This window comes from Salmo salar, chromosome ssa06 (genome assembly GCF_905237065.1).
Source record: "Salmo salar chromosome ssa06, Ssal_v3.1, whole genome shotgun sequence".
Classification (NCBI taxonomy): domain Eukaryota; kingdom Metazoa; phylum Chordata; class Actinopteri; order Salmoniformes; family Salmonidae; genus Salmo; species Salmo salar.
The window spans coordinates 60,790,606-60,818,155 of record NC_059447.1 but is presented as its reverse complement, the minus strand read 5'-3'; the positions used below and the strand labels follow the sequence as shown (position 1 = coordinate 60,818,155).

The 27,550-nt window shown below is 43.5% G+C and overlaps 1 protein-coding gene across 1 annotated transcript in view; it reads right to left on the bottom strand.

Annotated features, from left to right (window-relative positions):
• Window positions 1-27,550, bottom strand: part of lama2 (laminin, alpha 2) — a 149,393-nt gene that overhangs the window by 111,370 nt on the left and 10,473 nt on the right. The window contains 9 exon segments of the mRNA XM_014205066.2: window positions 700-860; window positions 983-1,082; window positions 1,296-1,474; window positions 1,777-1,894; window positions 2,146-2,235; window positions 2,784-2,963; window positions 4,305-4,547; window positions 10,761-10,873; window positions 13,921-14,091. Coding sequence (XP_014060541.2) covers window positions 700-860; window positions 983-1,082; window positions 1,296-1,474; window positions 1,777-1,894; window positions 2,146-2,235; window positions 2,784-2,963; window positions 4,305-4,547; window positions 10,761-10,873; window positions 13,921-14,091 — 1,355 coding nt within the window.

Genomic DNA, 27,550 nt, shown 5'->3' with positions numbered 1-27,550 from the left:
TGGAAAGAAACGGTTAGCGCCTCTTTGTTTAAACCTCTACAGTACATAACCGAGAAAAAAACATAATAAGGTATATGAGAAATTCTTTCAAGATGCTATCAAGGGAAACAAAATGAGGTACTTGAGAAGTGATTAGCTATCCTAAATGTTACATTGAACCAGCATTCTCCTGAAGCCATTTCTCTAACTGGAGAAAGTGATGATGTGTTCGTTAGATACCAACTGTCTTTCTCTGCCTGTGCACTTAAGTTGGAGAAAAGTTTCAGTAGCGTCTGACTCACCTAGAGACAGAAAGAAATGCAATGTTTGACGGCACATCATCCCCACAGCTCAATAATTAGACGAACAGAGCAAAGTTCCCCGCTTCTCCTTGACATCCCTGCGGTCAGACAGTATAATTGGCTAGTGAAAGAGTGAGTTTTCCCAGGATATGACATATGTGAGACATGAGTGTGCACAATAGCATCGGCGGAAGTAGCCGGCTAATTTGAAACAACAAATGATAAGTCACATTTTCGACAGGAGCAATTAAGAGAGAAGAACTCGAGGCCACTCGGAGCGGTTGGCCCTACGAGGGCGTGAAGCGTTGCGCTGATGTGTCCACCCCTGACACTGAATGGATTGGTTCTGGTGGTGTGGGAGGAGAGGAAGAAGGGAGGATAGAGATACAAGGAGGAGGAGGATGAGAGCGTGACCTACCTTGCAGACACAGGGCAGCAGGCACGGATCCTTGCTTAGGCTTCCGTCTAGACTGCAGTTACAGCGGATACAGTTGGGGTAGCCGCTGTAGCCAAAGGTACACCTGTCACACTGCTGTCCCCCATAACCCTGCTTACAGTGGCAGGATCCAGCCGTGAGGTCTGTGGGACCAGACAGGAGGAGAGACGCAGGCTTTAGCACTAAACAGGGAGACCGGGGGTGGAGGGGACATATGACAGCTAGATCAGCGGAGAGGGGAGAACAGGGAGGTTGAGGAGCATACCTCCTTCAGCCTGGGACTGGTCGGGAACACATGCTGGGGACAGAGAGCCTTCTGGATCACAGGAGCAGGGCTGACAAGGGTCGGAGTCGTCTGGACTCAACTGAAGGCAAGAGGAGAGATGGAGACTCTGACAAGCCATCTTTGATATTGGGAACATAGTATATCATGATAGGGCCCAGAGTATTTCCTGCTCAGGCCAGGAAAAACTCATGGCCCTAGTCACGATACAAAGCTATAGATACGGAGTGAGATCGCTATCGATTATTCACTGCTTCACTCTTAGTCAACTGGACTATACAGTACCAGTACATACCCCAGTGGCTCTGTAGTAGCTATCAGCACAGGTCTGGCAGTTGACTCCGGCTGTGTTCCTGGTGCACCCTACACACACCCCTCCCCCCACGTACTCCCCCTGGGAGTTCAGGCTCTGTTTGTTGCCTGCCACTGTCTGGTTGAAGTAACACTCCTCGGATTTCCCATGGCAGTTACACTCTGCAGACGGCATCAAATAAAATCAAAGGAAAGTTCCAGTAAACAAATGGAATTATCACAGTACCTCAAGGGAAAAAAATAACTGTATGAAAACATTGTTTAGCGCTGTTTACCAGGTGTCTCTCAAGTTGAGTTCCATAAGTTTTATGAAAAATTTTACAGACATTTTTTCCCATCGAGTTTGCATAACATCAGAATAAGATAGCAAGATAAAACCAAATCACATAACATAGGATCATACTAAACAATTCAATATAAAATTGGCAGTCGTATGTACTGTGTTTATCACTGTGTGATCTTACTCTCACAGACGTGGCGAGTGAGGAATGTCCCAGCCATCCAGGGTTTCTGGTTGTATCCGGGGCAACAGCGGTCACAGCTCTCCCCACACGTGTTGTGTTCACACTCACAGCTGAATTTCTGACAGCGGATGAAATTACGCCACGTTACAGTGTCATCGTCACTGAAGGGACGACTCAGATCTTTTCACCCAAGAAACAACTGGAGCGCACTTCAAACGAGGGCCGCGGGTCAAAGAGTATCACGTTTCCCTTTTGGAGTTACAATCAAATGCGAAAATGAACTGTGCCCAGGGAGAGAAAATCTATCTCACTGTATCTCACAATGTAGAGAAGGGGCCATGGATGGAGACTGTAGGTTGATTGACATACCTTGGTCTGGTTGTTCAGAGGACAGGCTTTAGCATGGCCATAGCAGATACACATCCCTCCAACTGAGATGTCTTTGATAGAGTAGTAATACTGCGAAGAAAAACACATACGAGACAGTAACAAGTGGAGAGAAATGGAGAGGAACATTTCTACAACCAGACACTGGCTACTTCCACAAAAAATATATCACAGTTGAGTTTATTCAAAGACACTTATTTCTCAGAGAGTGAGAGCCAATTTCATCCACAATTTCGTCATTTAAGTCCCTTTTTCTATGACTAAATTGAGCAGTATTTTATAAATGAAAAATTCCTAGCTCAAAATAAACCCAGCAATCTGTCCGGTAATTATGCGTCACACAGAAGCTCGCTGGGTGACTGATAGTGTAGGCCAAAGTCAACACATGATAAGGTGGATGTTGCTCAGAAAGGAACAGATTTCTTAATTATAGACATTTTTAATTAAGACCCATCTGTCTGGTGAACGCAATGTAATCAACGTGCCGCACGGCCATTTCACTGATTTTGATAGCCGTGGTGGGTAAAAAATGAATACGGCAGTGGCTCACGGATGGAATACATGAGGCTATATGAAGGCGATGGTAATGCGTAGTCCACAACATGTTGGGTCGTTCTTACCCGCCTGGTCACGATGGGGTCAACATCGCGGGGGTCGTTGAAGGCCAGGGTCATGAGGTCAGCGTTGAGGGTTCTGATTCGCTGGAACTGCAGGCGGATGTAGCGTGCGGAGGTGAAGTTCAGTAAAGTCGGGGAGGGGTCATCAGCGCTCGGCCTTCCATTGATCAGAGAGGTGTGGATCTATGCCCCGAATGCAAATTGAGACAAAGCACCGAATGGTACAGATTCTTAGTAATTGATTAATACATTCAAAAAGACCCCAGGTATGTTATAAAGGAAAAGGGAGATCTTTAATGACCCCTGATCAGTACTGTATTTAACAAAGACTCAATTCAATCTCTACACAGAAAATCCATTAAAAAACAGCACCATTACAACATTCAGAGCACACCACTGCTGAGGTAAGACGACAACACATTAACGGACCTGGTAAAAAAATAATTTGGTTGCAGCTGTGAAGGGTTAACCGTGTCTGCCTGCTAATTAAGGCGGTGTGGTTAGCTTGGCTGTTTTTGAAGAAGTCAGAGAGAGTGACATTTCAATATAAGATCTGCGATGTGTTGACACCGCCTACGACTCATTAGGATTTCGCTATGATCATGCTGTACGCTTCCTGTCACAACCTAAAAGGAGACGGCTGACAAGAGCTCCTAGGGGGGCCTGGGCGGGGGGCTCTGGGGGGTAGGAAGGAGGAGGAGGGAGGAGAAGGAGGGTGCTAGATAACTGAGTTATGTGGGTGATAATACAGTATAAACTGGCTCAACGGTGGTGCTGTGGACTGGACTGCTTCATTACCGTCAGTGAGAGCAGACTGCAATCGGCTCTCGCAATTAAAAGGAGTTGCTCCGATACACAACTGATCAAGGCAGCATTGCTGTCCTTTGTGGAGTGTGTGTGGGTTGATTTCTGTGTGTGTGTATATGTGTTTCTTCTTTGTGTAAAGTAGGCTTTCTTTATTCCAAATCCTCAATGAAAACAAATATGGAAAAATGCTGGATGTGGATGATGCAACAGAAAAGAGAGAGCATTTCTTGACTTCAACCAGCGCACCATGAAATAAATTGTGCTATGTGCCTAGACTGTATGCCTAACTCGTAAACAAGATGTCCACTATTAGGGCAACTCTGCTCACCACAACTTTAATTAAGTCCATTTGATTGTGAGCAGCTGGTGAGTGATTTCAAAGCTGACTCATGTAATTGAACTAAAACACCAGGGCACTTAAATACTACTGTAGCTGGCAATCAAGTCAGCAGCAAATGGCTTCAATACATTGCCCATTAAAGCAAGTGAATGAAAGTGCTGGTGGTCTTATTTCATGTGGGCCATGGGTGAATCTAATATATTATAGTGAAATGGAATCCAAGTTTTTACGTTGTGCATTTTAATTGAAATTGGATTTCAGTTTGAAGTGTTCAACAAATAATCATATCTACTATAGAAACAAGTCCCTGTAGCTGCTACGCCACAGCTGACCCCTATGACCTTTCAGTGACCCTACTCGGACCCCTGACCCCTCACCTCTCCATTCTCCAGGGGTTGGATTTTGGAGTAGAAAGAGGTGCAGATGACCTCGTCGTCGCGTGTGTAGGATGGCGGTCCGGTGCGGGGAAGGATGTTGAAGCGAGTGAGGCACTCTGTGTCTGTGATGGCATAGTACTGCCAGGGGGTAAAGGTCATCCCATCCAGGGAACGCTCCAGCACCCAGTTACCTGGCCTGGGGGAGTTGGCAGCCTTCAGAATCATATAGGCTATCTGAAACACCTGGTAGGGCAGAAACAAGAGTGTTACAGCAGTATATTTCAGATATAACTCAGGAGCTTAGCTTACAATAATGAACTGAATCTTGACAGTCCTCCCTTTGTGTCTTGTAAAGTAATATAAGAAGTTTCATATTCAGGTTAAGAAAACACTTTCGATAGACACCGTGACACGTTCATAGACAAGGGTAAGTCAGATCGGTGAGGTTCGATAGGAAAACCGGAGACACTAAAATAATGAATCCTGTCAGCGAGCAGGGTCAAGATTGTGCCTCAGGTGTTTATCGTTATGAAATCTCCACTCCTGTACAAGATTCACTACAATATGGAGTCCCTTCTTTGAAGTTTCCAATGAAACAGCACATGTATTCCCATGCTTCAGTCTTTTCAGCTATTCAACACTGGAGTACCTGAGGGCAGATCAGCTTTGGCTGTCTCTGTATGTAGCAGGACAGAGATAAAGTTACCATACCCTCTACAGTACTATACCCTCGAAGGCCACATTTGAATTTCATCAAGCAGTAAATGCAACACTTTGACAGCTCCTCAAGAAAGACAATGAGCACAGGGGCAAGGCAACATTCCACCTTGCTTGACAAAAAAAAAAAACACAGCTATTTTGTCGCTGACTTCTTCAAGTTAATATGTCTCCCATCCTGGGAGAATGACTCGACATCAAAAATGACTCACAGTTTGCCTCTTTCATCTTCAGTAGATAACGGTGTAGCGTTTCAACGTTTACAATAGAGAGAACGCCACTCAACCCGGCATTCATCCATTTCACTGAAACCCAATAGGATTCTGCCCAGGTAGCAGGGGAAATCTCACAAAGCCTCTTTGTTTCCTTGATTCACATGAAGCAGGAAGACAGGAAGGCTGGTGGATGTTGTCCTCACACAGCATAAGGGGTATGTAGGGGGGATGTTTACCTAAATGTGATGATTAAAGTGTAGAGTGGAGTCTGGAGGGAAAGAGAAACGAGGCCTCTTCAGTGCTCGACATGTGTTTGCAGGGCAGAGCGTGACCTGGTAACCACGGTCACAAGTGTTGGAGTCGCGACCTGACCGTGTGGATTCCAGGCCAGGGACAGTTTAGAGCTAGAAGTCCAATGACATCAGTGGCAATAGTGTCAACGCCTGTTCTGCTGTGATCCTTTGCCGCTACTGGCTAATCTCTAAGTTCTGGGTAATTTTAAACATGGATAAAAATCAGCAGATTTGGGATATATTTGTTTGTTTGCACATATTTCTTTGTGTTTGTTTTGATCAAAGTAAAGTCAGAAGAGATTTGCTGTTCCTAAAAATCTGTAGTCGCTATAAAGAATATGAATGTAGAGCACAAGTCGTACATGACAAGGTGAGAGCACTAGAGTGTATAGTAGTAAAGGAAAAGTTAAACTTGGAAAACAACAAAATAGAATAGCCAGGTCTTGGGTTCAGTGATAGATAACCTGTAAACATCAACCATTTAAATTGCTCTGCCGAATGAAAGCACAGAACTTAGATAACCTACCTACCTACGCTCAATCATCTATTTTCCACGTATCACAGGAAGTGATAAAGAATGTCCGTCAAACACTCTCTTTAATTACTTTGAAATAAGGCCTATGACTCCAGAGAATTCGATAGGCACTATCTATAGGTCCATTTTTATTTGAATCCACAACTACGTAGGCTAACTCTCTGAGCTCCAGCTATAGATAAAGCCAGGTCCCATCACTGTCATTCTCAACTGGAGGCTGAGGTGCCAGAGGTCTATGACGTGGGCTTGTTTTGTGTGCCCTTAAGTGTTGAGAATAATCCTTGCGGTATGTCGCTGACACCCGCTTCATATTATATTTCACACTAAGTCGAGCACCACTCACTGACAAACACCTCCATGTCTATGAATAGCATACCAAGCTAAAGTATCTGTCATGTATGTCATTAATCATCAGCTGTCATATAGAATCTAATTCAAACAGGCTCAAATGTCCTGTATATGAACAACATGTTTTTTTCTCTGACTTAGACATGTAGCATGATCAAAGTAGTAAAGTCTATGTGGATGTCTCATTTCCCATAGTATTTGTGCTCCTGTTCAGATCCCCCTCTGTGTCTGTGCTAAAGTCTTGGGAGCATTGAACTAATAACTGATTGGACCACGTCAGTCAAACTGGGAAAAAATGATTTACAATTTTCGGTCTCATCAAAACGTGGCCAGGACACACACGCACGCGGACACGGACACACACACACACACACACACACACACACACACACACACACACACACACACACACACACACACACACACACACACACACACACGCACGCACGCACACACACACACACAGCCCCCTCCGGCAGGTAGCCTACTGGTTAGTGCGTTGGGCCAGTAACTGAAAGGTGGCTGGATTGAATCCCCGAGCTGACAAGGTAAAAATCTGTCGTTCTGCCCTTGAGCAAGGCAGTTAACCCTCTGTTCCCCCGGGCGCCCGAAGACGTGGATGTCGATTAAGGCAGCCCCCCCCCCCGCACCTCTCTGATACAGAGGGGTTGGGTTCAATGCGGAAGACACATTTCACTTGAACACATTCAGTTGTACAACTGACTAGGTATCCCCCTTTCCCTTTCCCATCAGTGTCAGTCATTATTCCGATTTCCACTCCAGTAGGGGCTCCTGGATAACGATGGGGGAAAGTAGAGCACTGATGTCACGGGCAATAACGATACGTTCACACACATCATCGACAGCGCCAACAGCACAGACTCATTTATCGCAGGAGATGACAGCAAGCATGGTGACTGGTCGCCAGGGAAATGCGCCTGAATGGAGCACAAATAGGATTCCATTTTAAAGGGCACTGATGGCGAGAACACTTTGCATACAGGGCCATTGGTAAAGCTAGCTCAACCATGAGGGAGGGAGTGACAGAACTTAATAGGTAATTGTTCCTTGCCACTGTGCTTCCAAGCTACTGCTTAGCACTTTGTGACAAATGTTGTTGTTAAAAAGACCATAAAGGCTAAATACAAATACTGTAGTTTGTTGGGTGTTCACTGTCGGCGTCAGTATACATCAATTCAACTACTGATTAATTGTTCTTCATGGTGAAATAGCAATATTATAACCTTGGTATATAACCCTCAATATGCCATTACATCTAATTAGTCGAACAGATGGTTTTGCTGAAAAAAAAAAAAAGAAGCAATTTCCAAGATGTGTTATCTCGGGAATTGTTTACTGTTCATGTTGTAAGAGAGAAATTAATATACCATTTTTACTTATAACCAAACTCCCTAATCTGCCAAACAGTTTGAGCTGGGACAATGTGTGTAGTTAAAGTAATTCCATCACCACAGTGACAGGCCGGATAGAGATGAGTGATGGGCCAGTTCCCATTAGCATGGGAAAAAATGGCTGCCTAGGCACTTCTCGGTGTCAGATTTCAATCGCTAATTAAACACAGGAAGGTATGATTTATGAACGCTTGATGACCTCAGTGAGACTCTGTCTGCATACTTAACACTCAAATACAGTATTTGGGTCACTTTCACATGTTTATTATGTACAGTACATTAAATAAACTAAATATAAGCTATAGCTTTTTTTAGTTCCTATTACAAATTCAGTCTTTGGTTTGATGCTTACAGTCTTAGAAAAAAAGGGTTCCTAAAGAGTTCTTTGGCTGTCCCCATAGGATAACCATTTATAGTTCCAGTTAAAAACCTTTTGGTTCCAGGTTGAACCCTTGTGGGTTCCATTTAGAACTCTCTGTGGAAAGGGTTCTACATGTAACCCAAAAGGGTTCTACCTTAACCAAATAAGTTCTACCTGTAACCATAAAGGGGTCTTCAAAGGGTTCTCCTAGGGGTGCAGCCAAAGAACCCTTTTAGGTTCTAGATAGCACCTTTTTTCCCCCTAAGAGTGTATTCCTGGTTGAATAACCAATGATGGGCTCACTGTGGAGCCAGCGAGGAGATAAAAAAAAAATATATATTGATCCCCTTCATCCCTCTTGGATTTCTTTTTATTCCAGTGTCCCAACTTTGTATCATTGTATATTTAATTCAGCAGTGTGAGTGACATGGTCAATTAATTCCGGATTGACCCTGCTCTGGTCTCCTGTGTAATATGACAGGCTGATATTAATGAAGGAGATGTGCTTGCATCTCTATTTCCTTGAAGGGAGAGACCGACACAGACCGGGACCCTTCGCCTGGGTCTACAGAGAGCCACCCTCTGAACCTAAACATAATAACTCAGTCAGGGACAAACTCCCATGAATCACCAGCTGCGGAGGCTCTAGGAGCGGAGCCACGTCTTCACGCTCACCCTTGATCATATCCGAGGCCTTGGGAGGAAGCTGAGTTACTGTACCACCTACGAAACCAATCACAATCTAGCCTCAGGATCCCCTCTTCCCTGATTCCTCTCTCTCTTCCACCCTCACACACACACACGCACGCACACACGCACACACACACGCCGACCAGCTCTTGAACCCAGAACCCACAGAGACCCAGCACACTGCTGAACTTTATTAACAGCGAGTCTCCATTGGGTTGAATCATTTCCTGTTGTAGGTCAATAGTAGTGGAGTCATTACAGATGCTCTGATAGTCAGAGATATCAGGTATACCATGCTGATACAGCACACGCTTGAAGGAGGAAATCAGCAGTCCAGACACCCTCTCAAACGGGCCAATTTAAATAGTGCTTTGTGGGCATAAATGCAACTACCTTCATGCTACGGTTCCTCTAGGGTTAATCTCAAATTGTTCTAAGGATGGCTGCACTCTTCTCACTGCAACGGAGATATTATATTGAACAAGTGAGCAAAGTGAAAAAAATATCAATTTTAGAAAGTAATAGCTATAGTGTCAGTGCCCAAGAAAAGATTTGTATGAAACTTTTTCTTTTTCAGAAATTGACAGAGGGAGCGAAACTGATGTTGGTGGGAAGCAGTAGTACAATTCATCTGGTGGGAAGCAGTAGTACATTTCATCTGGTAGGAAGCAGTAGCACAATTCCTCTGGTAGGATGCAGTAGTACAATTAATCTGGTGGGAAGCAGTAGCACAATTCCTCTGGTGGGATGCAGTAGTAAAATTCATCTGGTGGGAAGCAGTAGCACTATTCCTCATGTAGGATGAAGTAGTACATTTCCCTCTGGTGGGAAGCAGTAGCACAATTCCTCTGGTAGGATGCAGTAGTACAATTCCTCTGGTAGGATGCAGTAGTACAATTCTTCTGGTAGGATGCAGTAGTACAATTCCTCTGGTAGGATGCAGTAGTACAATTCCTCTGGTAGGATGCAGTAGTACAATTCTTCTGGTAGGATGCAGTAGTACAATTCTTCTGGTATGATGCAGTAGTACAATTCCTCTGGTGGGAAGCAGTAGTACAATTCCTTTGGTGGGAAGCAGTAGTACAATTCCTCTGGTAGGATGCAGTAGCACAATTCCTCTGGTAAGATACATCAGTACAATTCCTCTAGTGGGAAGCAGTAGTACAATTCCTCTGGTAGGATGCAGTAGTACAATTCATCTGGTGGGAAGCAGTAGCACAATTCCTCTGGTAGGATGCAGTAGCACAATTAATCTGGTGGGAAGCAGTAGCACAATTCCTCTGATGGATGCAGTAGTACATTTCCTCTGGTAGGATGCAGTAGTACAATTCCTCTGGTAGGATGCAGTAGTACATTTCCTCTGGTAGGATGAAGTAGTACAATTCCTCTGGTAGGATGCAGTAGTACATTTCCTCTGGTAGGATGCAGTAGTACAATTCCTCTCCTTTGAGAGATTGAAATCCATAACAGTATTTTCAGACAGTTCAAGCCAGGGGGTTTCACAGAGGTCAACTACAACCCTCTTCCAAGTCAGGCCACCTGTGCATCTCACATGACGAGTTACACATAATATCTCATAGCAAGTCTTCAGCCAGCATATTTACACACACTCTTTCCAAACCAGACTAAACAAACGTGTGAGAATGTGAAACCCCAGACAAGTGTCAAATCAGGCTGCCAAGTGCATTACACTGTTGACCGTGACTTGGCTGAGAGTGGCTTTACAGTTCCAATGGGGTTTACAGTTAGCCTGGTCCCAGATCTGTTTGTGCTATCTTGCCATCTCTTATGATTATTGTCATGCCAGGCAACAAACACAGGAGTTGGCTATACATCACAAACAGATCTGGGACCAGGCTAGTTTAGTATCACCCTCATCTCCTACCTGCTGTAAGTCCAGAGTGACTGTGACGTAATGGTAGTCCATGCCATTCTTAATGCTGGGGCTCTGCCACCATCTGTTAGTTCCATCGATGGCATATTCAATCGGGTGGCGCTCTAGGAATAAAAATGAAATTAAACAAAGCATTATGCTTCAGGAGATAAGCAGTGTTTGAAGATAGGAGATATGAGTTGCATGTGACTGCTGGATATCGGATGATTGAGCACTGTCAATCATAGGCTACTTATTTTCTGACATTTCGGGGCTAGTTAGAAACCATGGCAACAGTAAGGAGCCTGCTAATGAATAAGCGTTGCTTATGGAGGCCCCCCACTGTCTCTGTGAACTACTCCCCACTCATTATCATGTACGGCCAGAAACAGCCTTTCAAAACCTCTTTATCTTTGCAAATGAAATGTTAAATGCTTTTAAATACCACTTTATCGACCTCCAAAGAGTTGTCATCCTCTGTATAGTGTTTGAAGATCTCTCGACCAAGAAGAGTGATTTTCAAGGAACAGTAAAAACATTCAAATGTGGTGCTTAGAAAAGACTGGAACTGTACACATCTTAAGGTACTTTAAGATTTACTGCATCAGAAAATCAGTCTATTCGTTATGCATAATTTCCTAATCAGAAAAAGATAATTAAAGTTGCCCTCTTGATTAAGCAGTTTAATAGTTTTTCTACCATTTATGAGAGAAATAATTCATTTAAATCATTCCCAATTGGTTCACAATCAAGTTTCCCTTTCAAAAGAATTGTCTCTAATTAGAAGTTATGCTAACCACTGTCACCTTAATTCTTACATGTACGCGTTGAAGGGCACTACTATGACATTTCAGCAAAGATTAGGAGCCACACAATGGTTTGGTTTCAATGGGAATTAAAGAACAAGTCAAGTGATTCATTGGCTGCTGTACAGGCTAGTGGCAGAAATGGCAAGACATTTGTAACAGTCATTACCAGAAGACTTGCAACAGGTGAAAGCACAGATGTTATTATAAGGCTTGTGAATCTCCTTCTAAAATGTGTATATTCTTGCATGGCTACTTGCTCACCAGGCACAAAGCTGTAAGATGTGGATGGGTAAAAGATGGACTCAAACATTGTCTCTCTCTCTTGGTAAACAAAGAAACTAATGGCATACTAATATGGTGGGAATGTACAGTATTTCATATCATGAGTGCCCACCATGACAGGCTAAATGTGAATGAACAAAAAAGATTGTTCTAGTCAGACCTGAAATTACCAGAAAAATGAAAGACTCATTATTGAACGATGAGACAAGATAAATGATGACGACCATTTCTTCTTCTCTTTATCTTCAAGACAGGAAGTCCTCTTCACCGGTAATTGTCCGCTAAAAGCATTTACAGTACCCTCCCGCTTTGATTCAAATTACTGGGAGTGAATAGTAATGACCTCTCTGAGAGACTTGTCTAATTACTGAACAAGGTCGGCCTGTGTTTGTCTGTCTGGCTCTCAGGCCGATCAGTCTCTCTGATATCTGTGCTGCCTGCTCCCTGGACTCTAACATATGCTGCTCAGTTGGTACATGGAGCTCTGGGATGCGCCCCAAATGGCACCTTATCTCCTACATAGTGCATTAGCTATGGGCCCTTTAAGGCTGTGTCAGGATTACACTCAGTGGCCAGTTCATCTAGTACTGGGTCGGCCCCCCCTTTGCCTCCAGAACATCAAGAATTCTTTGGGGACTAGAAACGTTGCTCAATTGGTATCAAGGGACCTAACGTGTGCCAGGAAAACATTCCCCACACCATTACACCACCGCCACCAGCCTGTACCGTTGACACCAGGCAGGATGGGACCATGGACTCATGCTGCTAATGCCAAATCCTGAATCTGCCATCAGCATGACACAACAAGAACCGGGATTCGTCTAACCAGGCAATGTTTTTCCACTCCTCAGTTGTCCAGTGTTGGTGATCGTGTGTCCACTGTTGCCGCTTCTTCTTGTTTTTAGCTGATAGGAGTGGAATCCAGTGTGGACGACTGCTGCAATAGCCCATCAGTGACAAGGACCGACGAGTTGTGGTTCCGAGATGCCGTTCTGCACACCATTGTTGTGCTGCGCCTGCAATTTGTGGCCCGCCTGTTCGCTTGCATGATTCTTGCCATTCTCCTTTGACCTCTCATCAACAAGCTGTTTTCGCCCACAGAACTGCCGTTGACTGGATGTTTTTTGTTTGTTACACCATTCTCTGTAAACCCTAGACACTGTCGTGCGTGTAAAGCCCAGGAGGCCGTCTGTTTCTGAGATACTGGATCCGGCGCGCTTGGCACCGACGATCATACCACGCTCAAAGTCGCTCAGGTCACCCGTTTTGCCCATTCTAACGTTCAATTGAAGAGTAACTGAATGCCTCGATGCCTGTCTGCCTGCTTTATATAGCAAGCCATGGGTACGTGACTCACTGTCTGTAGGAATACAAAACAATTGTGAACGGGGTGATATACCTAATAAACTGAGTGTATATTTAAGCAATAAGGCCCAAGGGGGCGTGGTATATGGACAATATACCACGGCTAAGGACTGTTCTTATGTACGACGCAATGCGGAGTGCCTGAATACAGCCCTTAGCCTTGGTATGTTTGTCATACTTTCATCCAATCAGCATCCAGGGCTCGAACCACCCCGTTTATAGTTTAATGTATCTTTGCACAATTTACACCCACACCAGTTTGTCTTAGGTGAATCTCTCAGTCAGATAGGCTGTGAGTTTTAATTACCAGCAAAAGTGCCTGTCAGAAGATGAAGCATGGCTCCTCTCTGTGTACACACAGCACATTGTTGTGATTAACACAGGAAGATGTGTCCTCTGTTAGATAGTGAGATATGCTCACAAACGCAGGCTGTGTTTACAGACCCACAAGTCAGAGCTCTTCAAAAGTCCCTCCTCAGCAATCTCAGGCCATGTATATTTCATAGGCTGAACCCATTGATTTTGGAATGGATAAATGATGAGGAGCAGTGATGCACTTTGGTGAGAGCAATGTGCAGATGGTTTCTCTAAATCCTTGCTGAATGTGGTATACGGTACTCCACACTCCTAGTCCTACAGTGTGAATCATGCTGATACAATACAAAGTAGAGGTGTACTGTAATATGCAGTAGGTACGGTATAATACTGATATTTACCAAATTGCCTCTCGCTGTTGTTGTTACAGATACGGCACTGGGTGTTCCTGACTTGCTGTCCGGGGACGTGCTCCACCAGTTTGCAGTACATCTCTGGTCCTGTCTCTCCACAGGTAGCGTTAGTGCTGATATCTGCCATAGAGGCCAGGTTCAGCACCGCTGGGAACAGACCTGAGGGAAGAGGATTGGGAAACATAAGGTACTTAATACTATACACTAAACATACTGTATATCTAGCTGATATATAAACAATACAAGGTAGTCTGACCAATTCTATAACATTTTTGTAACTTCCTTCACTGCTGTTGCTGTACTACGAGTGGAGTCCTATGGTGAGTAGGCCCCAGAGAAAGAGAGGGTTGTGTCCCAGGCCGGTGTGACAGGTCTGACTCAGAGTTCACAGAGAGGAGAGTGAGACTCAGCAGGTATGAGATTATAGAGTAGAGCCACGGTCCATCAGGTTTATACCCACAGCCTCCCCTAGCTCACGGTCCTGTAGAGGAGGGAGGGACAGCATCCTTCATACATAAAGAACTGTTGATTTCAAGCAATGGCAGAAATATGACCCCAATGGTACAGATCTGGCAATGGTAGGAATAGCTGAGACGTCACTTCACAATCAGGGCTGGTGTTTGATCTCTCTCTGCCCCTCCATCAGAAAACAGACATAAACAGACAACAGTTTCTGGTTTCAAATGAAATACTCTACAGAGCTGTTGGTTCAGAAGAGCTTCAATGGGAACGTAAATAACAACTGTCCATGGGGGATCAGATAAAAAGGAGCTGTATGTGTTCTTAGTTCTGAGAGAGAGAGAGAGAGAGAGAGAGAGAGGGAGGGAGGGAGGGAGGGGATCTCATCACGTGCTGAGCCCATGTTGCCCCCTTGTTCTGTTATGGCTCTGTATGGGAAGGAAACACTGACTGAGTGTATCAAAGACTGGGCCCATTGCTCTGAAATGGCTCCCAGCTGTTCCTCCAGATGTCCAGGCCAAATGAACTGTGAAGAACATCTGAAAACTGCAGAAAATTAAGTTTTACGGATGCCTATGAGGAACTCTGTGGCGCGATAGCACTGACATTCACCAGCTGATGAAGGTCTAAGAACACTGGCCTAACTGTTAAAAGTCAAATGATCAGGGAGCATGGTAGCGTACAACCTCTAAAATACACTGTGTCCTATGCTCTGGAACTTGAAGCACTACTTGGTTAAAGTCCGTCCAAATCTTTATACCACCTATAGGTGTTTTCCCCCTCACTCACCCAGCCACTAACACAGGCTGATTAATAAAACAGTGTCTAGCTCCATTTGCAGCATAACATTTAACACAGCAGGGACTATTCGCTGGTAATTAGAGCGGAGCAGTTGCCTGAAAGCATAGGAGTGAATATCAGTAAAGAAGCAAGGCATTTGACTAGGTTTGAAGAGACATGAAATCACTGTATCATGAGGCTGATACTTACAAAGGGACCTTAGAAGATACAACAGAGCTCTGAACGAGGAAGGTTAATACAGAAAGACCCCACTACATTCTATTAGAGGTTTTCTCAAAGGACAGCAATTTCTCTTCGCTTGTACCGAGGTCAAGATTTCAAATTCTCATCAGAGGCACAGAGGGAGGAATAGTCACGGAATAAGAAAGGACTATCATCAGCTATTATCATACTTTACATTATTACTGTATAATCTAAATGTCAATGGTTATGGCTAAGTACCTTATACTGGTACTAAATTACACTGGCCTTTTAACTGACACAAGGTGTATTTGAGGCATTGATGTTCACATACAGACAGTTGTGTCCCACATACTGTTGCTCTATTGATTTCCAACAGTGATAAGCCAAACAGGCTACAGTATGTATGTTGCTAGGGGACCTGCTACTGCTATTATACATTAGTATTTTATTGAATAAGGAGAGGGTGGGTTTCTGATCGGGGGCCTGTGTTTGATATATGAAGTATGGATGACAAGGCTGGGCTCAGTCTATCTCGCCGTGCTCTCTCCAGCCTCCGATCAATACTACTGTGGATGCTGCTCCCATTCATATCATGCTTCTGCTGATTCGTCATTCAAGTTGATAAAACAAATTATTGTTTCATGCTGACTCTCCCGCTAGAGTTGTTTGCCAGATTCTTAGAAAGAGATGGATCTTTCTCGCCTATCAGCTAACAGTTTTCCAAGTGTGGTTCTTTTCCCTTCATTCAAAATGAATGCCTGGCCTACAAAGGCTGACCGACTCAATGTCAGGAAAAAGAAGACATGCAGTACTGTAGATCTACTTGAAAGATTTCTAGTTTGTGATGAAACATCTGCTTCACATTTAGAATACTCAGTTGATATGCAACGTTACTTGCTTGTTGCATAATGCATTGTAAAGCTTCATTTCATCCAATACACAATAAACATATACAGTATTACTGTAAAAAGAAAAGCAACCAAAAACGTAGCTGTTTCAACAGATTATTATTAAGTAACTGGTGCCACAGCATTTTATTTTGTTTGCTCAACTTTTTGGTCCAAGAGTTACCTGAATAACAACAACAAAAATAATTGGCCCAAACAGGTCCGACTTGAGAAAACAGTGAATTTAAAACGATGTGTTTGCTCAATTTGTCTCATATGTTCTTTTAACTAAACTTAACAAAAATATAAAAGCAAAATACAACAATTTCAATGATGTTACTGAGTTGCAGTTCATATAAGGAAATCAGTCAATTGAAATAAATAAATTACGCCCTAATCTTTGGATTTCACTTGACTGAGCAGGGGCGCAGGCATGGGTGGACCTGGAAGGGCATCGGCCCACCCACTGGGAAGCCAGGACCTGCCAATCAAAATGAGTTATTCCAAACACCAGGGCTTTATTACAGGCATAAATACTTCTCAGTATCATCAGGTGTCTGGATGGCTGCTCTCAGACGATCCCGCAGGTGAAGAAGTTGGATGTGGAGGTCCTGGGCTGGCATGGTTACACGTGGTCTGCAGTTGTGAGGCTGGTTGGACGTACTGCCAAATTCTTTAAAATGACATTGGAGGCGGCTTATGGTAGAGAAATTAACATTAAATTATCTGGCAACAGCTCTGGTGGACATTCCTGCAGTCAGCATGCCAATTGCACGCTCCCTCAAAACTTGAGAGGCATTGTGTTGTGTGTCAAAACTGCACATTTTAGAGTGGCCTTTTATTGTCCCCAGCACAAGGTGCACCTGTGTAATGATCATGCTGTTTAATCAGATTCTTGATTTGCCACACCTTTCAGGTGGGTGGATTATCTTGACAAAGGACAAATGCTGAATAACAGGGATGTAAACAAATTTGTGCCCCAAAAATCAGGGAAATAAGCTTTTTGTGCTTATGGAACATTTCTGGGATCTTTTATCTCAGCTCATGAAACATGGGACCAACACTTTACATGTTGGGTTTATATTTTAGTTCAGTATATAAATTATTATTTGGGCATCTTACCTACAGAAGGCTGTTCAACTGGTTACACACACAGAGTGCTTTTAACCTCTAAAGTTTACATTTTACATATTTGACATACATGATTACATTGTGCATGTTCATTTATACAGCAATTATTATTCAATCATGTCCTCACCAGGGATTTGAACTCACAACCTCTTGGTTCATGGCATTCGAGCTTCCTGCTACACTACCATGTCTGTGTCAATTATCAGTTAATCAGACTATTCTCTCATCATTGGTTTGATTTACTTATTTAAGCAATTCTATATTTTTCTGTATAGTTGTCTGTATGTTGGTGGGGCATATTACTTTTAATGTTACTCCTTAATCACTATGATCAATAAAATATTGTTTCTTGAGTATACCTTTAACAGAGCTGAGATTTAATTTGAAGTGCAAAGTGCAGCAATACAGGTGAAATCAGTTATTGACACAGACATGGGGGTGTAGCAGGAAGATTGGAATGCTGTGAACCAAGAGGTTGTGAGTACAGATGAGAGGTTGAATAATTTTTACTCTATAAATTAAGATGCACAATGTAATCGTATGTCAAATATGTACGTTGAAAACATTGTATGCTAAAAGCACTGTGTGTACCACAGCCTTTTTTTAAGGTAAGATGCCTAAATAATAATTTCTAGTTAAATGAACATATGAGACAATTTGAGCAAACACATCATTTTACGTTTTCTCATGTTGGAGCTAAGTTTGGGCTAACTAAAAATGCTACGTTCAGCTAACACTTTGACTGAGAAGTTGAGTAAATAAAAAAAAGCCTGTGGAACCAGTTACTTAATAATATTTAGTTGAAACAAGTAGATATTTTTACAGTATACAACAACATATAGGCTCAGGACAATAGGCTACTTCCGGACTCCCTGCTCTCCCAGTTTTCACACCCTGATCGGTTGCACCTGTACTTGTGATTGTCTCCACCCCCCTCCAGGTGTCACCCATCTTCCCCATCATCCCGTGTGTATTTATACCTGTGTTCTCTGTTGCCAATTCGTTTTGTTTGTCAGGTCAACCAGTGTTTTTGTTCTTAGCTCCTGCTTTTCCCAGTCTTTGTTTTTCTCGCCCTCCTGGTTTTGACCCTTGCCTTGCCTGTCCTGACTCTGAACTCGCCTGCCTGACCACTCTGCCTGCCCCTGAGCCTGCCTGCTGACCTCTACCTTTGCCCCACCTCTGGATTGTTGACCTCTGCCTACCCTGAGCCTGCCTGCCGACCTGTAACTTTGCCCCACCTCTGGATTGTTGACCTCTGCCTACCTTGAGCCTGCCTGCCGACCTGTAACTTTGCCCCACCTCTGGATTGTTAACCTCTGCCTACCCTGACCCTGAGCCTGCCTGCCGTCCGGTACTGTTGCCCCACCTCTGGTTTACTGGCCCCTGTCTACATTGACCTGTCTATTGATTGCCCCTGTTGGAATATTAAACCATTGTCAATTTGACGTGTCTGCATCTGGGTCTTACCTTAATTCCTGATAGTAGTTGAAACTTATTGAACAGTGATGAAGGCCCTGCTCTGACATATGCCAGCAGACTGTTTGGTTGTCCTAGAGTTCCGTGTCCACGTTAGACAGTTTAATCCTGATGCTTAATGTGTCTGGTAAAAAATGAGTACATCTTAAAGGGGTCACGCAGACGCCCATTGATTGATACGGCAATATTTAATTTTCAACTTGCCTGTATTCATCATCGTGGCAGGGTGCACCTTTTAAATGCTACATTATATCTGCTCAATGCCAAAGTCCAGTGGTGTAGCACTCAATCACTCCTCTAGATGGGTCACCTGTCCAGCCAAGTCATCAGCCTTAGTCTCAGACGTGTGTTTGTGCGCTTGTGTATTTGTGTGCACTCTCCAACACACATCAGTCTCACACTGCACACGTATTGCAGGGGATCGATACAGGCCTGACACAAGGACAGCATCACCACGACAGCCCCAAAGACGGATACATATTCTCAAATAGAAATCCAACTAAAAAAGACATCCATAAGGTGAAATACAAATTTGGGCATAAATGGTGATGGCTAGCAAAGCTCACTAATACATATGGATTAATGCAATGCAAAGTGGCCGCTGCTTTTCTTGCTGATAGCAACTTTCCATTGGAAAAAAAAAAAATTCCATTAGCTATTGTTTATACCCTTTCTTCTTTCTCAAGTGCTGTTAGTGTGATCACATCCCACACTGGGTGATGAGGGATTGAGAGTCCCACCAGACAATTATGGAACAGTTAAGACCTCTGTAATGCAATCTTGAGAGGGAGGAGAGGGGGTTAGAGCCCCCACCACTGACTAGCAGGCTTTGATGAAACAACATGCCGTTTCCCTAGTAACTACATCTGTGGACATCCGCTAAGAAATGAATGACTTCCTTAATAGAGGATAATGACACTTGTAATTTGCAATTGGACAAGATGTTTTTTTTTTTCAGCAATCAGTCATTCATTAGCATGTTAAAAGGCAGGATGAATGTTCTTTGGTTTCTTTTCTTTGGACCTGGATTCAGACAGAGACGTCCAGGGAGGGAAAGAAAATATGAGGCAGACAGACAGACAGGAAGCAGGATGTTATACTGTAAAGGCCACATCCATGTCCTGAAGTGCTCTAGGATTACACTGAAAACACAGATCCTGACTTCCTAGACTATCAAGGAGTGAAAAACAGAAATGAAAACATGCATGGATATGTAGCATGGATGGGATCAAGGACCCGAATAAAGACCAGTCTGATGTCTTTGAGCAGCAGGCAAATATTCTGCAAGCTACAAAAACAGAACTTAAACAGCTATCTCACTCCTTCCACAAATTGCCAGTAAAAATATCCCAACGGATGAATCAATAAGAAACTGACCTTTCGCATCAAGTTGGAATACATCCACATCATTGATGTAGATTTTCTCTGTAGTAGTAGTCCTATACGTCATTGTCATTGCATTCTTCATCATAATCAACATGATCATCCCAATTAGGCCCTATTTCAATTATCGTGATTTCAGCATAGAGCAGCTGTAAACGCGGGCATTTTTTTCAGTTCACGAGACATTATATTATCTGAATTCCCTATTTGATTCTAAAAATGAATAAAAGCAATTATTATTATTATTATTTTTTTTAAAGACAACATGAATCCAACATGGGATCAATGAAGGTGAGATGCCTGAACTGTGAGCAGCATCTGAGAGCCTTTCAAATGCCTGCTGCACTTCAAGAAGAAATCCACTCATGGTGCCTTCAATCAATGTTTGATTTACTGCCTTGAACAATACACTGTCACTAGATGTAAGATTCATCATATTCAAGGTTGCACCATAACAGAAACGAACCATAACTAAACCCAGTCTTCTTCCTAGAACACAAATACAAAAGGATAGAGCTCTAAGAGCTCACAATCTCCAGTTACTACAGAACGGTCAAGAAATTAAGTGTCTTTGTTGAACAGTTATTTGACTGTTTCAGATTAATTTTTCTCTCTCTAAATGGAGTCATTGTAATCATGAGCATAGCAGAATGTCGTTGTGTGTGAGTTTAACCTAAGCTACATTCCTTTACAGGTGTTGTCATTTTTTCTCTCACAAAGTCCTCCTATAGTTATAACTAACTATTGTATAAAACGTTACATTTCCCTGTCCTTATTCAGGCTACTATTCTTCAGTCTAGAAACATTTACAAGTTCACGTAAGACCATCAATTGATCATTAGAACCTATTTCAAATACAACAAATGTTGATTGGAAGTTTGTGAGTGTTTATGTTCATGATAAATACAGACCCAGACCAAATGTTTTCCTGAAAGTGTTCACAAGCTAACCTCAGACTTGTAAACAGGAAAGCACCCGGTTTAGACCTTAATCTTGGAAGCAATACAAGCTGTGTAGACATGGCGAGGTTCACTGGCTGGGTTCCTCATGCAGGTCAAGACTATTCATGAGACCGCAAAAGACCCTGATGGCAGACAAATGGACAGCACACACACACACACACACACACCCATAGCACTTGTACATCATCAGCGATCACTCAGGTCGAGTTTGATTGAATGTGAACACACATACACACCACAGGAGGCTGGTGAGAGGTGGACAGCTCATAATAATGGCTGATATCATTAAAATGACCCCAGTCCTTCCCGTATAAGGTACCACCAGCCGCCTATGATACACACATAAACGCACAGTGCATGCAACAAACATCTCCGTTTAGTAGGATTCCAATGTACAGTATTGGAGAGGGAATAATTGGGAAGCTCCACTTGGGTTGTTTAATCAGCTCTTTCACTATCTCAAACACAATTCTCTTAAATTACATACCGCCAAAATGAGGTTGCATTCTATTTCATTTGATGTCAAATAAAGAGGTGCAGTCAATCTGAAAAGTCATTTCACTTGACATTGACAGAAGCACAGAGTAATTTCAGTTAAATTGGCACTGCTTTAGCTGCCATTACCAAAAAAAATCGTTCAGTCAGAGAAACCCAGGGTGTGTTCAGGGCTAAAAATTGAAGAATTTCATTTGATCAAACCATATAAAAAATTATAGTAAAAAGGATGTGTCAGACCCAATTGCATACCACACTGCTAAATATATAGATTGGAATTCATGCCATTTCAAAGATCTTAAAGGGATACTTCTGGATTTTGGCAATGAACTTCCCTAGAGTCAGATAAACTCGTGGATACCATTTTGTGTCTCTGCGTGCAGTTTGAAGGAAGTTGCTAACCAGCATTAGCACAAGTTCTAACTAGCATGCTAGTAGATACCCATAGACTTCCAGTCATTGCGGTAACGCTAGTAAGCCTTGGCTCACGAAACTACCTCTAACTTCCTTCATACTGGACACAGAGACATAGAAATGGTATCCACAAGTTCATCTGACACTGGGGAAGTAGTATCCCTTAAAGTATCCCTTTAATAGGAATCTTAAGAAAGCGCTAGATCATACGCTCAGCCCTCAAATGTTCTCTCCCTCCTATGGTTCTAAAACAAAACATATTAGTCAAGCTCCTGAGGAAAGTTTACAAGACTATAGTCCCTCTACTATAGTCTTATTCTATACATAGTGACAGGCATTTCCACAAATTAAATCCTCTTGAACTGGATAGAAACAGATTTAAAGATTTAAAAATCAGTGCAACAAAATGATTTGATATGAGCTCGTAATGGTGCCGATGTGACATTCCACCAACTGTGATTCTATTGCAACTGCCATCAGGAGCTACGTCTCTGACTGAGAGAGAGAACTCTCTTGAGACTTCGTTACTACATCAAATTCACACGTACACTTTTCTATGACAATAGATCTTCTCTCAGACATCATGTCTGAAAGTGATTTTCCCTACTCCCCACCGCCCCTCAAGACTGGGGCCCACTGGAATATCCTATGACAACAAGTGTGTCTTTCCCAACAGCTCTGAGACAACACTACCCACAGTCCTCGTCCGTCAGTAACACCACAATCGTAAAATCATCTGAATGCCTTCTCTTCTTCTATTAATGGATGAAATTAACCAGGCAGGTCACCCTCCTCCCTCCCTCACCTTACCCTAGCTGCTCCTCTCCTCTCCTGTCCCCTCCACAGTAAGTGGTCACTGTGATTTAACGCGGTGCGGCCCAGTCATCAGTAAATCTCCCGTGAAGCAGCCTGTGTCCGGCAGTAGGATCCCCAGGGCGATTTAACATGGTAACCATCCCAGTTTCATTAGGACTCGACCTCTTACAGGGCTGAAGCACTTCCTCATGACCAGCCCAGCCAAGGCCAAAGCAAACAAGCCAATGCTCCTTACATGTTTATAAAAGGAAGTAGTGGATATCTCTCCCTCTGCTGATTTACAATGTTACGAGCATATGCAGTGAGGGAAAAAATAATTTGATCCCCTGCTGATTTTGTACGTTTGCCCACTGACAAAGAAATGATCAGTCTATAATTTTAATGTTAGGTTTATTTCAACAGTGAGAGACAGATTAACAACAAAAAAATCCAGAAAAACGCATGTCAAAAATGTTATAAATTGAATTGAATTTTAATGAAGGAAATAAGTATTTGAGCCCCTCTCAATCAGAAAGATTTCTGGCTCCCAGGTGTCTTTTATACAGGTAATGAGCTGAGATTAGGAGCACACTCTTAAAGGGAGTGCTCGTAATCTCAGCTTGTTATCTGTATAAATGACACCTGTCCACAGAAGCAATCAATCAATCAGATTCCAAACTCTCCACCATGGCCAAGACCAAAGAGCTCTCCAAGGATGTCAGGGACAAGATTGTAGACCTACACAAGGCTGGAATGGGCTACAAGACCATCGCCAAGCAGCTTGGTGAGAAGGTGACAACAGTTGGTGCGATTATTCGCAAATGGAAGAAACACAAAAGAACTGTCAATCTCCCTCGGACTGGGGCTCCATGCAAGATCTCACCTCGTGGAGTTGCAAGGATCATGAGAACGGTGAGGAATCAGCCCAGAACTACACGGAGGATCTTGTCAATGATCTCAAGGCAGCTGGGACCATAGTCACCAAGAAAACAATTGGTAACACATTACGCAGTGAAGGACTGAAATCCTGCAGCGCCTGCAAGGTCTCCCTGCTCAAAAAAGCCCATACACATGCCCGTCTGAAGTTTACCAATGAACATCTGAATGATTCAGAGGACAACTGGGTGAAAGTGTTGTGGTCAGATGAGACCAAAATGGAGCTCTTTGGCATCAACTCAACTCGCCGTGTTTGGAGGAGGAGTAATGCTGCCTATGACCCCAAGAACACTATCCCCACCGTCAAACATGGAGGTGGAAACATTATGCTTTGGGGGTGTTTTTCTGGTAAGGGGACAGGACAACTTCACCGCATCAAAGGGACGATGGATGGGGCCATGTACCGTCAAATCCTGGGTGAGAACCTCCTTCCCTCAGCCATGGCATTGAAAATGGGTCGTGGATGGGTATTCCAGCATGACAATGACCCAAAACACACGGCCAAGGCAACAAAGGAGTGGCTCAAGAAGAAGCACATTAAGGTCCTGGAGTGGCCTAGCCTGTCTCCAGACCTTAATCCCATAGAAGATCTGTGGAGGGAGATGAAGGTTCGTGTTGCCAAACGTCAGCCTCGAAACCTTAATGACTTGGAGAAGATCTGCAAAGAGGAGTGGGACAAAATCCCTCCTGAGATGTGTGCAAACCTGGTGGCCAACTACAAGAAACATCTGACCTCTGTGATTGCCAACAAGGGTTTTGCCACCAAGTACTAAGTCATGTTTTGCAGAGGGGTCAAATAGTTATTTCCCTCATTAAAATGCAAATCAATTTATAACATTTTTGACATGCGTTTTTCTGGATTTTTTGTTGTTGTTATTCTGTCTCTCACTGTTCAAATAAACTTACCATTAAAATTATAGACTGATCATTTCTTTGTCAGTGGGCAAACATACAAAATCAGCAGGGTATCAAATACTTTTTTCCCTCACTGTATGTACTTCGCCACCATGGCCTTTGTTTGCCTTTACCTCCCTTATATCACCTCATTTGCTCACATTGTATATAGACTTATTTTTCTACTGTATTATTGACTGTATGTTTGTTTTACTCCATGTGTAACTCTGTGTTGTTGTATGTGTCAAACTGCTTTGCTTTATCTTGGCCAGGTCGCAATTGTAAATGAGAACTTGTTCTCAACTTGCCTACCTGGTTAAATAAAGGTGAAAAAAAGTATATATATATACACTGCTCAAAAAAATAAAGGGAACACTTAAACAACACAATGTAACTCCAAGTCAATCACACTTCTGTGAAATGAAACTGTCCACTTAGGAAGCAACACTGATTGACAATACATTTCACATGCTGTTGTGCAAATAGAATAGACAACAGGTGGAAATTATAGGCAATTAGCAAGACACCCCCAATAAAGGAGTGGTTCTGCAGGTGGGGACCACAGACCACTTCTCAGTTCCTATGCTTCCTGGCTGATGTTTGGTCACTTTTGAATGCTGGCGGTGCTTTCACTCTAGTGGTAGCATGAGACGGAGTCTACAACCCACACAAGTGGCTCAGGTAGTGCAGCTCATCCAGGATGGCACCTCAATGCGAGCTGTGGATAGAAGGTTTGCTGTGTCTGTCAGCGTAGTGTCCAGAGCATGGAGGCGCTACCAGGAGACAGGCCAGTACATCAGGAGACGTGGAGGAGGCCGTAGGAGGGCAACAACCCAGCAGCAGGACCGCTACCTCCGCCTTTGTGCAAGGAGGAGCAGGAGAAGCACTGCCAGAGCCCTGCAAAATGACCTCCAGCAGGCCACAAATGTGCATGTGTCTGCTCAAACGGTCAGAAACAGACTCCATGAGGGTGGTATGAGGGCCCGACGTCCACAGGTGGGGGTTGTGCTTACAGCCCAACACCGTGCAGGACGTTTGGCATTTGCCACAGAACACCAACATTGGCAAATTCGCCACTGGCGCCCTGTGCTCTTCACAGATGAAAGCAGGTTCACACTGAGCACGTGACAGACGTGACAGAGTCTGGAGACGCCGTGGAGAACGTTCTGCTGCCTGCAACATCCTCAAGCATGACTGGTTTGGAGGTGGGTCAGTCATGGTGTGGGGTGGCATTTCTTTGGGGGGCCGCACAGCCCTCCATGGGCTCGCCAGAGGTAGCCTGACTGCCATTAGGTACCGAGATGAGATCCTCAGACCCCTTGTGAGACCACATGCTGGTGCGGTTGGCCCTGGGTTCCTCCTAATGCAAGACAATGCTAGACCTCATGTGGCTGGAGTGTGTCAGCAGTTCCTGCAAGAGGAAGGCATTGATGCTATGGACTGGCCCGCCCGTTCCCCAGACCTGAATCCAATTGAGCACATCTGGGACATCATGTCTTGCTCCATCCACCAACGCCACGTTGCACCACAGACTGTCCAGGAGTTGATGGATGCTTTAGTCCAGGTCTGGGAGGAGATCCCTCAGAAGACCATCTGCCACCTCATCAGGAGCATGCCCAGGTGTTGTAGAGAGGTCATACAGGCACATGGAGGCCACACACACTACTGAGCCTCATTTTGACTTGTTTTAAAGTTGGATCAGCCTGTAGTGTGGTTTTCCACTTTAATTTTGAGTGTGACTCCAAATCCAGACCTCCATGGGTAGATAAATTGGTGTTATTTTGTTGTCAGCACATTCAACTATGTAAAGAAAAAAGTATTTAATAAGATTATTTCTTTCATTCAGATCTAGGATGTGTTGTTTAAGTGTTCCCTTTATTTTTTTGAGCAGTATATATATATATATATATATATATACAGTATAAATTGTGCAGTAAATTCCTAGGCCACACAACCTGCAGTCTCTCCTGCTCTGTTCTGGAGTGCTTGTTTCCCACTGCAGTTTACTGTGTTTTCCTGATGGAGATTAACAATATGTAGTAAACTGCTATAAATTGCAGGTTTTACTGCAAGTAAAGATGCTGCGAGTCGTAATTCACATATTCCGTTTGACAGCTTTTTAGCAGATTTCTGCCCATAAAATGCTTTAGTTCATTAAAGCGACCAGACTGCCTTTATGGCGAGTCCTTCCGTCAAACGAGAAAATGTAAGAAAATATAATTTGAATAGAACATCTGTTCGCTCTAAAGACCATTTTGTTTAAAGCGTTGAACACTGCAGTTAAAGGTCTAACTTCTAGATACTTTACTTTATTGCTTCTAAAGTGTTGCGAATGGCCCTGTAGGGGCCCATCCTGGTGCTCTGAGGTGGATGGTTTTGGCCCCTGGAAGAAACACCTGTCAAAGTGCCTTTAAGTGAGGAGGAGCCCCAGCCCCACCTCCAGCTCTGGTCCCAGCCCCACCTCCAGCTCTGGTCCCAGCCCCACCTCTATCTCTGGCCCCAGCCCCACTGCCAGCTCTGGTCCCAGCCCCACTTCTATTTCTGGCCCCAGCCCCACCTCCAGCTCTAGTCCCAGCTCCACTTCTACCTCTGGCCCCAGTAGAGGTCGACCGATTATGATTTTTCGACGCCGATACCGATACCGATTATTGGAGGACCAAAAAAGGCCGATGCCGATTAATCGGACGATTTTTATATATATATTTGAAATAATGACAATTACAACAATACTGAATGAACACTTTTATTTTAACTTAATAATACATAAATAAAATCTATTTAGTCTCAAATAAATAATGAAAC